Source organism: Anoplopoma fimbria, chromosome 12, assembly GCF_027596085.1.
Source record: "Anoplopoma fimbria isolate UVic2021 breed Golden Eagle Sablefish chromosome 12, Afim_UVic_2022, whole genome shotgun sequence".
In the NCBI taxonomy this organism is placed as follows: domain Eukaryota; kingdom Metazoa; phylum Chordata; class Actinopteri; order Perciformes; family Anoplopomatidae; genus Anoplopoma; species Anoplopoma fimbria.
In genome coordinates, this window is record NC_072460.1 from 397,094 (window position 1) to 408,137 (window position 11,044).

Consider the following 11,044-nt stretch of genomic DNA (forward strand, 5'->3'; position numbering starts at 1 on the left):
CAGCTCATTCAAAATGCAGCAAACACAAAAAACATATTACTCCAGTACTGAAATCAGTTCATTGGCTTCCAGTTCAATACAGAATTACCATCAGTAATTTCATCAGACAGCGGTGTCCTGGCTGTACCCAAAATCAGATTCAGGTTCGGTTGGGGTGTCTTCTGTTCCTGTCGTCATGCTCTCTAGAACGAGCTGCCAGGTTACTTGAGGTCCATCACAAATGTACACATACAAAAGCAAACTCAACACTTTCCTATTCAGGCTTATGGTAACTGAGTGTGCAGGGGTTTCTATTTTTATTGCTGAATGCCTATATTTATATTGTTTATGCTGCTTAAGTTCTTATGTTTATGCCTATATTTCTTCATTTTGCTTTTAAATGTAAAGCACATTGAGTTAACATGTATGCATTCTTAGACTATATCTTCCTTGCATTGCAATGCATGCACATATTCACACAGGCATATCACACACAAATGTCAACAGAACTTTGTGGCAAATTCACAGCTGCCTCAAAAGGTCATTACCACAGAAAATCTACATCCCATCAACCCATCCAGTTCAAAAATAAATCACAATAATTACATGTAGGTGAGTAAGAGAATAATGAATAACATCACAGGAACACAGAGCCTACAACAAATCACACTCTCCTCTTGAGTCTTGAACAATTGGCTTACTTTACTGTCAAGCCTTCTATATTGCATACATGCATTTTAAGGAGGTGCTGTATTTGGTTGCAGGAGTCAGGTGAACTAACATAAAAGCTATTTTTCCAAGTTCAGACCAAACACATGGAACATGAAGCAGGAGTCAATCAGTGTTTCTGATGAAACCCATCCAAGTGACAGAGCAATTATGAAAGATAATACAGTAGATTTCCAGTAAGGGCAAAAATAGGTGAGGAAGCACGGCTCCTTTCAACAAACAAATGCTTCACTCAAAGCTTTGGTAGCAGTGGCTTTATTGTTACATTTAAATGTGACTACATCAAAGTGAATACTGTATCATTAATCATTAAAGTAAATTCATTTCTCAGTATCTTATTTCACAGCAGCTTATAATGATATTGTAACTTACGACGTGGATCATTGTGTTAAAAATACATAGCCCTGTAACATCACCTAGTGTAGTCCAATTCATCAACCAAATAAAAGCAGCAGTTACTCTTGTTAGACTTTGGCACCTGTTCATTCCTTCACAACAACATTGATGAAGCTACTGATGTTTTTCAGTTTGTCACTATCAAAGTTCACCAGCAGCACACTGGAGCCGGCCCTGTTGGGACTGAACTCAACGCTGGCCTTGGCTTCCTGTGACGGGCCCACAGTTCCAATCCTGCAATAATTGATATACAGTGACATACTTGGTTGTAAGAAACATTTCATTACTGAAATAGGAATCATTGTGTGGGAGTTGTTTGGGAAAGTTCCCTGGGATTTTAGGTGCATTTTAGTTTTTTTACAAACTTTGAACAAATGCCAATTGTAAATAAACTGTGATGGGCTATGAAGATAAAGAAGAAAAGAAAGCATAGAAATGCTGAAATAAATAATGAACATATAAATCCACTCATCAGTTGGGATGGATTCGACATACCTTGCTGTTATGGGTTTGCCGTCAGTGAGGCCGACCCCCTCTACAGTGAAGCTGCAGTCCTGCAGCGGCTCTGGCAAAGGGTTCAACATGGTCAGCTCTGCCGTCACAAACTGGTTCAACGTGGCTTCTCCCACCAGCTGCAGTGATGTGTTCGGATAAACAGGATTCATGATGTGAGACGTTGTATAATGTAGTCAATTATGAAAATGATGTCACATTTTTGCTCTTGAATACTATTATTTCAACTGTCCATCACACATACCTTGACCTCTGTCTCTGGCTCGTCCAGCACAATGGTCTTCTCAGCCTTATGGTAATGTGTTATCTGCTTGTCGATAGTGATGGCTGACAGCTGGATCAACCTGTCAGGGCTGATCACTGATCCATAACGGGCATACTCCAGTTTTAGGGACATATGTCTTTCTAAAAAAAAAAAACATACATTATGTACATTTTAATCAGGTTATTAAAACAATTGCAATGCAATTTCAGCATGAGAAAGGGATTGTGACAGATGGCCATGTTAAGTGTTTGTATGTTTGTATGAAGATGAAAGCTAACCTCCTCCAGAGGGCACCTCCACTTTGTCTGATGTATAACCACAGCTCTCTCCTTGTCTTCCGTTGTATCCACTAGCTGTGGCGAAGAACAGGAAGGTGCATATCTTTGCTTCCAGGCAGTTGTTAGTGAGGACAGCGTGTACCTCAAAGTCTGATCCCACAATCATGTTTTCAGCTAGTTTGATCTGAAAAGAGAATCATAAGATGATTTGTTTAATTGCCATCATGGACTATAGATTTTTTAATACTCAGCATGATAATTCAGTTATCTTTGTAACAGAACATGCTGATATTATGGATATTGTCAATTGAACTTCAAAGCTAATGCAGCAATTACAGTTTAGGATTAAGTAGGTATCTATCCAACCACCCATCCATTCATCTAAATGGGACGCTTAACGATTTTTATATTATATTATATTTTATATTAGGCTACAGGCCAGTTAGGAGTCTCTAATAACCACAGGTGTACTGTTGAACTTCTGTTCTCTTTCTTGCCACAGTTTGCATATATTGGCATTACTTTTGATGCAGTCCCCTTTGACATAATGACTAATGTTCTTGTTCTTTTGACTAATGAACCTGCAATTCAGGCACAGAGGATAAAGCCTATTTGGAGCTATTTGGAGGTCTGGTGCTGCTTTAAAAACTCTCATATTGTTGTGCCCATTGTCAGATTCCTTTACAATGTCATTCTTCTACAGTATTTGTTCTACCACCTGCATATGTAAGAACAGTAAGAAAAACACCTTGATATGCAGCCCCGGCTCTACTCCTCTCTGCTGTAGCTTGTTGCGGTGTTGGGCCTTCTCATACACCTGCCTCTCCTCCTTTGAGCCTGAAAACCATCAGAATCACGAAAAAACAGTCTTGTTCAAGGTCCTGTGTCAAAAACAAGTGGTATCCTTCGAAACTATCATCATATAGATTTGATAAAAATGGATCTGTGCAGCATCATTAAATTCAGGTTGTTGAGGTCAACTGTATCTATATTTATACAGTGTGAGATATAACACGTTTGTCTCTGATTACAGTGGAAAGGAGAGGAACATACACCTGCACAATGACTCCAAAGCTCAAATTTGTGTAAATGGACAATATTTTAATCAAAACCTTGAAGATGCAACTGGGATCCTTTGAATACATTTAAATAAGTGTGTGGTTTGGAGTCTTTTAAGTCTGCAGTACCTTCGGGATACTTGTACTGGTGTGTGATGTCGTGTCTGTCATCTGAGCCCACAGCTTTGGTGCTGATGAAGCGTCCAACAGATTTAGTTGATCCACTGAACTGGACAGTCTCTCCATTTGACAGGCGCACCAAGTCCACAACATCTGCATTAACCTGACTCCACACACGACATGAGATGACATGAGCTGACACTAATTATAAAGACATTCAGTCATTTAAACAGGCTTGCAATTTTTGACACAACCTGTAACAGCAGAAAATGATATGTTTGTATAGACAAATACTTAAATAGTATCTCTAAAACTATGTGTCAGAACACACAATTAATCAGTTTGGTGGGCTGACTTGGCTTAGGTCTTGTCATTGAATAAAACCTCGAACTAGGACCCTTATTAAAACCATTGCAGTTAATAAAGTCAATTTTTAATGTGAACTATGTACACTTCATGTGCAATTCTCTTTAAAATGTTACACTAAAATGTTTGAGCAAAAACTCACCTCAGCAAAAATAAAGGGGGCATCATACTTCTTGGTCAGTTCTCCTTCCCTGATGGCCGTCAGAGAGGATGGTCCACAACAGAAAACACCTGACAGCATCACACACCCAGAGACACACAGGGTTCATTTCAGCAGTCAATGCCGGGATTCAGGCCATGCAAGTCATTCGACTGGAACAATAGCATAAAATAAGCCACTCATGCTAAATATTTTTGGTGATGATGTTTCACTTCCAGAGGACAGAGTATGTTAAGAAACTTAGTATGGCAAGGAGAATTGTCTCATATGAGTCAACATACCAAACAGAAGCTGTCACAGGTTTACCATAACCAAACACCAAACACCAAGCCTGTGACCTCTGGCTGAAGCTGAAACGTACGTCCATGGTTAAATGCTGTGACTTGTCATGCAACTGATTATGACCCATCTTTGTAGCAGTTTTGACGCAGTTACAGTCATTACTCATGACGTGTTTACATCATTTTGTCTTTGTTGTGTAACTGGTCAGCATTGGAACTAGCAGTTTTACATGCAGGACTTGCCCTTGGAAAACCAAACTCATTGAATGGTTTTGGGGAACCAGCACAAACAACTAGACATTAAAATCAAAGTTTACCTTCACTTTTCTCCTGTGGGGTGGGGTCATTGGTTTGCCACCCATCAAACTCTGATCCCAAATCAGGACGGGTCATCCAGCTGTCCACCCAAACGTGGAAGTTCCTGGTAAAAATGAGTCAAATAAAGGACAATAACATTAGCATTCTTTAATCAGTAAATTCATTTAAAATACGATGTTTTGAAGACAGCTGTGTTCATGAATAAGTGTATGTGCAAAAACCTGGTAATAATCACTACCACCTACTCACCATATTGAATCATCATGAGACATTCTTTTGCCGTCTTCATCATACAGGTTTTCTATCATCAGGTTGGCATTAGTATCGTGAGCCGATCCAAAGTTAGTAACCACCCGACATGGGATACCCAGGGCACGGGACACTGGAGGAGGGAGAAGAGCCACACCTCATCTCAACTAGAGAGACTCACAGTTTAATCATCACATAACAATGTCACATGTGGTAGGGGGCTGGAAAGGCATTAGTTCCTACTTTTAGGGTTTTGATAAAAAGGTTGGATTGTGGCAGTGGACTGGACTGGAGGATGTAACTGAGATGAAACAGATAGTGTGTTCTAAGAGACAATACAGCAGAAGTCAGTACCCTTTTAAGAAATTGTGTATATATTACCTTAAGGTGAGTAATGTGACACAGTTGGTTAATTGAAATGTTTCAAATTGCATTTTCTTTCTATTAAATGGCATTAGGTCGACGTGACATGTGAATATCATCACTAATTGTATGTAAAACACAATAACTGCACCTAATTTCACAACAAAGCAAGAAAGGAGGAATCCACAGACTGTCATACTGTTACTCTGTTACATATTGTGCTGCTACCTGTGCATGCAAGGGCAGCAAAGACCCAACACTGGCCATAGCAAACAGGGCCACTTTCTGCCCACTGATGCAGAATGTCCCCGCTGCCGATCCACGTTCCTGGATGAACCCCATCAGTAATCTCTCCCCAATTTCCCACCAGCACACCTCTGTCGTCATTACTGTTGATCTGTGGGCACAGACAGATGGAAGACCAGAGAGAGAGATGAAGTATAAAGAGAGAGCAGAAGTGAGTGAGAGAGAGAATGGGAATCTTAAGTAAAGTCATGAAACTTTTCACCGTCATTTACATTTTGTCAATTTTAATTCAATATGTACAAGGTTTGCTTAAAGTTTTTTTCGTTTGCTTTTCTAAACTCCAACTCTGCAGGTCTTAAAGTCTCCTGATGATGCTTACAATTTTGACAGCAACACTGGCTTATTTGGAACAAATAAATGATCAGACCACATCGAACCTGGAACCATTAAAGCACATAATGGGAATAGAAATACAGCAACATGATATGAAAAAAACACATTTCCATATGCCTTAAGATCTCTTAAGGACTCCTTCTTTTCATATTAGATTTTCTTCAGACATCCATCAGCATAACAAGACAGAGATCTTGCCATGCCAAACAATGAATACATGACATTTTTTAGCAGTTAGCAGTATTAGTAAGAAACATAGCCAACCAGTTAATCTGAAGAAAAAATCTGGGACGTGTAATAGTAAATACCAAAAGTTTGACTATATGAGTGCAAAATACATCTTCTGATGCCGCTGGTCACATTGTCAGTGCTGTGCTTGGGATCATTGTATACTTTAGTGACAAATGCTGGACCAGTAGAAATGGAACTGGGTTTCTCATTTAGCTATTTTGACTTGCAGCAGGAAAAACATGGCGACAGACTTTTAATTTATCTACACTGCTCTTTGACCTGCTTGGAATCAAAGCTGCACATGACGATAAAAAAAAGTCCTTTCTTTGTTGCATATATCTTTTACAAAAGTTGCCCTGGGAGACGAGAAACTTTCAAAAGAAGGAGAAGGAGAAGGAGAAGAACAAAAAGGGGCTCAGAATATAAAGTAGCAGACAGAGGGCTTTCTTTCATGATGCACCATGGCAATCGCTGCCTGCACAGTTAAAATAAAGGTATTCAAAGGCTGGTTAAATAACATCCACAGGGTCTCACTGAAGCCTGGACACAGACCTACCATAGCACTTATCACCCTGGTCACATAGATGGGATTTCTCCTGGCAGAGCAGTCCTCGTTAGCGTCAGAGATAAATTTTGGATTTTCATCCAGGAGCTTGAGACAGATATCCAGTATTCCTGGTTCAAACTAAAGACAGACGAACAGAGGAGACGAGGGAGATTAGTGGAGCAGCATGTTAAAGCAAGTTTATTTGGTTAAAGACAGTATTATTATGAGAGTAAACTTTATGGGTGATTGATTAATGGAAGTGTATTTTAAAGTCGTGAATAAGATTTTTATTGAGCAAATAACATTTGACATGTTGTGTACCTGTCCAAAGTTCCAGGGTTTCCCTTTGATTCGTTTATGTGTTCCTCTGTAGATCTGTCCATATTGTGCTAAAACATATTCCTGCCTCTTCGTCTCACTGCGCATGTAAACAGCATCACCTGTGAGCCAGCACAGACAGAGCACCAACACATTTAGAACTACATGACTATATTTAATATCAAATGAATATTCAAATCTGACATTACAGCTGCAGGTGGACTGTAACACATCTTCACTTTTGAGCACAATGATCATTGATAAGAGAGGAATTACAAGCTCCAAGACATAAAATAAATGAAAAAACACGATGTACTCACTGGAGCACCAAGCATTAAAAAGCAGGGTGAACTGTCCTAAACTGGCCTTCTGCCCGTCCTGGTCCAGAGTCAGAGAATAGACCCCTGTGGGGGCGTTGGGTGAGGAATTGATAGATATAGACACTGTGTTTCCGGAGGGATCATTAGAGACAGATGCGCTCCACTCACTGTCCACTGTGGAGTCACGCAGACCAAAAGAAACTTTGGTGTCAGATTCTTTTCTGGGTAACGGACCTGGAGAGACAGAGATAGACATAAACATTCAATCTTATTCCAGATGAGACAAACCCAAATCCTCAAGCACGCATGCATACACACTCCAACCAAATATGTATTTCTCACACACGTACTGTGTATAAACATATCATCACTGGGAAACAAGAAGCTTACCAGTTTCAACAATTAGTGTGAAGCTTGTTTCACCCGGTGTGAACTCTTTGCTGCCAGGTTTCAGATGTAAAATGATAGTGAAGGGCTGTCCCCTTCTTACAATTAAACGCTCCTCTCCACACAGGTCTGTATGATGGCTGCTGGTGTTGCTCTTAATGTTAAGATCACAGTGATCAATTTCCAAGGCTGTGTTTAGAGACAGACACACAGATCACTTGTCACATCAATAAAAAAGTTAACACACGGCAACAGACTAAAACTATGAGAATTTAACTTGATAACTTAATGACTTTATCTTAATTTAATCGCCCTCTCAACATTTCCCAAGATGATAAATTACTAGAAATCAGCAAGACATCCGATAGCGTTACTCTCTGCTTCAGATCTGACCTATCTAATGTCACCCACCATTCCTGCTCCTCACATGTCACATTTGACTTTCAAACTGACACTTTAAAATAGTTCGACTCTGTGAAGTAACACAGGGAGAAACTGCATATTCAGTTATAGATAATGCTCTCCAATAATATCATTTGAACAACTGTCATTTGAACAAGGATTACTTCCTCCTTACCTTGACTCATGTCTGCACTTAAGTTCGTGTCCCTCCACTTCTGTGTGGAAAGTGATACTTCAGCTGCAGCCTGTGCTTGTTGCTTAACTGTGCTGCAGTGCAACAGCTCCTGTATTTATAGTATGTGAAACCTGATCTTGACGCCCCCATCTGTCTACTTGTTGCTTGAGTAATTCTGTTTTAAGACTTATTTCCCTTTTATTCTGAAATTTGACACTGACCTTAAAATATTGTGAAAGCTTTCTGCTGGAAACAAACAAATTGTTAAGTAAAATATTGTTACATTAAGTTGGTCCTTAGTCAGCAAATTACAGGTAATGCACAATTTAGGTTATTTAAAAAAAAATATATTTTGTGTGTGTGTGTCACATAATATAGAATATAAGATAACACAATAAACACATCTTCATTTTTCCATAAATTATTTATGTAACTTTTTGTAGCTGCAAAATATTGTAAATTCATATATGATTTAACATAAATAAAACATTATAATTCAAGATTAATCAGAAACTGTTGGGTTAGGGTTAATTCAATTCAATTCTATAATGTAAAACAGGAAATGACACACCATACAGTTAAAACTTTTCTTCTACTTCGCAGATTTAACTTTTGCAAGACAGTAAAAAACGTCACACATATTTTCTCCGGTCATTTTCTGTCCGAGTTAAGAGGGAAGAAACCACACAATACGAAACTTCAAAAGAAAACAGAACAGAAAGAAAGAAAACATCGACTCTACTTTTGAATAAGCAAATACCAACACATTAACACAATCATGAAAAGAAAAAGCTTGGAAGAAAGCAAGGAAGCAATAAAAACATGGATCTGCCATGTCATCAAAAGTTAGTGGCTTTAAAGTCAAATAAACAGAGATAACAAAATAATGTGAAAAATATTGTTTTTGTGATGGTCATTTTCATGCGGATGTAGCTGGATCATTGATCAGTATGGAACCATTAGTGGACCCGAAACCACATGCAGTGATTACACTTATGTAGACAACCTTTCAAGACATAATCTCTCTGTATTAAATGCATGGCTTACAGAGTAGTTTGAATCCAGATGTGAAAACACATATGCAAGTGGTCAGTCCAATCTGATAAATGATTAAATAAAGGACTACTGTAAGAATCCCGAAGCCAGACAGATAAAAACAAATGTTTAGACAGACAGCAGGAGTATAAAAATGACCCACAAGAAATAAAAAGGTAACCCTTAAATATCTTTATATTTGAATAAAATCCATAATAATAAATATTCCATCAAATAATTTAACTTCTCTGTATCTGCACAAGTATCCACATGCTTCTCTGTTTATGGTCATCGACTTCAAGTTTGGACCTTCAGCTAGTTCTGGGCTTAGGGCCAGTGAATAGCTCTGGACCTTAACGGTGTATTGGACTTGAACAAAAGGTTTCCCTCGGGATCTTGTAACCCAAACAACGTGGTTCAGCTCTCAAGAGAATGATGAAGCTCTACTCTGCCCGCTGACAAATGAAAAGGAGAATGAAACAGAACGATGAGCTTGTGTCCTGATGCCGGTCCTCTCTGTCCCTTTAACTCAAGCTGTTGATTTCCATGAAGATAATAAATGCAACCTTGTGACCAGACAAAGCTGACTGTATGTGACTGTGTAGCCACATAAACTAACTTTGACCACACAGATGAATGTCCGTCTGGTGGCCATAGGATCTCCCTCAGGACTGAACCGCCTCAGTAGACCGGTGATCTGCAACAATATTTAAGGAACAAATTGTTCTTACTACAGAGGCATTGATAATAATAATAATAATAATAACAATAATAATAATAATAATAATAATAATAATAATAATAATAATAATAATTGTATCAACATAACACCTTTCATGCAAAGCAAGGTTATCTGAGATGGCTGCTACAATACAAAGGATTCATTTGTGAAATATGAACTAAATAAACTACGGGGTTGGTTTTAGCAGCAGCAGCGGTGAATGTCCCACAACCTTGGCTACAAACAAGGCTACAGTTGGAATCTTCCAAATAGATATTTTAAGTATGTGTCATGTTTACTTATGTTTAACTTTTAAAATGAAAAACTCAACATTAAGAAAAACCCAAAAAGTTCCTTTTTTTTTTACATTTACATTTTCACTTTCTTACCTAATCCAGGGGATCCAGGGTTAAACTTCTGTTGATTTTCCGATTATAATGTCATCCCCCTGCAATGCAAATAGCAAATATTAGATCATATCTCAATAAAATGGTAAAAAAATGAAACATAACATGAGTGTTTGGTTAATAATACTCATTCATCTGTTTTGGGGATTTGCTGTTGGAATAGAGCTAATAGTTACTTGAGTGTTGTACTTTTCAGTCTTGACACTTTGTCTTCAGTTTATACATAAATACAATTAAATGTGTCATATTGCTGCACGGTGGTGTAGTGGTTAGCACTGTCGCCTCACAGCAAGAGGGGCCTGGGTTCAATTCCCGGGCTGGACAACCTTCTGTGTGGAGTTTGCATGTTCTCCCCGTGTCAGCGTGGGTTCTCTCCGGGTTCTCCGGCTTCCTCCCACAGTCCAAAGACATGCAGCTTAGGTTAATTGAAGACTCTAAATTGCCCGTAGGTGTGGATGTGAGTGTGAGTGGTTGTTTGTCTCTATATGTCAGCCCTGTGACAGGCTGGAGACCTGTCCAGGTGAACCCTGTCCAGGTGAACCTGTCCAGTCCCTGTCCAGGTGAACCCTGTCCAGGTGAACCCTGCCTTCACCCATTGACAGCTGGGATCGGCTCCAGCACCCTGAGACCCTTAACTGGATAAGCGGTAATGGAAGATGGATGGATGGATATTGTTACAACTTCACCTGTACCTGAGTATTAGACAGATGTGAAGGTTTGGGGGCTACACCTGGTTTCTTTCTGGTAACCACTGGTGAGCTGTCCCTCCTCAGGCTGGGGGTCCTAC

General features: G+C 39.2%; 1 protein-coding gene across 1 annotated transcript; it reads right to left on the minus strand.

Moving 5' to 3' along the window:
- Positions 1-964: 964 nt before the first annotated feature.
- Positions 965-8,167, minus strand: LOC129100067 (protein-glutamine gamma-glutamyltransferase 2-like). The gene is made up of 15 exons (XM_054609580.1): positions 8,095-8,167; positions 7,521-7,706; positions 7,131-7,364; positions 6,814-6,932; positions 6,502-6,630; positions 5,304-5,472; positions 4,713-4,845; positions 4,463-4,566; positions 3,847-3,935; positions 3,348-3,501; positions 2,909-2,997; positions 2,161-2,344; positions 1,862-2,022; positions 1,600-1,736; positions 965-1,338 (listed from the first exon to the last, which is right to left on the minus strand). Exons 1-15 carry the CDS (start codon positions 8,102-8,104, stop codon positions 1,191-1,193), a joined length of 2,046 nt encoding a protein of 681 aa, XP_054465555.1. The 5' UTR covers positions 8,105-8,167; the 3' UTR covers positions 965-1,190.
- Between the last annotated feature and the right edge of the window lie 2,877 nt (positions 8,168-11,044).

Bases quoted from the DNA above. Each gene is read 5' to 3' on its own strand.
- LOC129100067 (XM_054609580.1), bottom strand. The intron at 6,933-7,130 runs GTGAGTACATCG...GCTGGCTCACAG, and splicing joins TTTTAATGCTTGGTGCTCCA to GTGATGCTGTTTACATGCGC. The intron at 1,339-1,599 runs GTATGTCGAATC...CAATTATTGCAG, and splicing joins GGCAAACCCATAACAGCAAG to GATTGGAACTGTGGGCCCGT.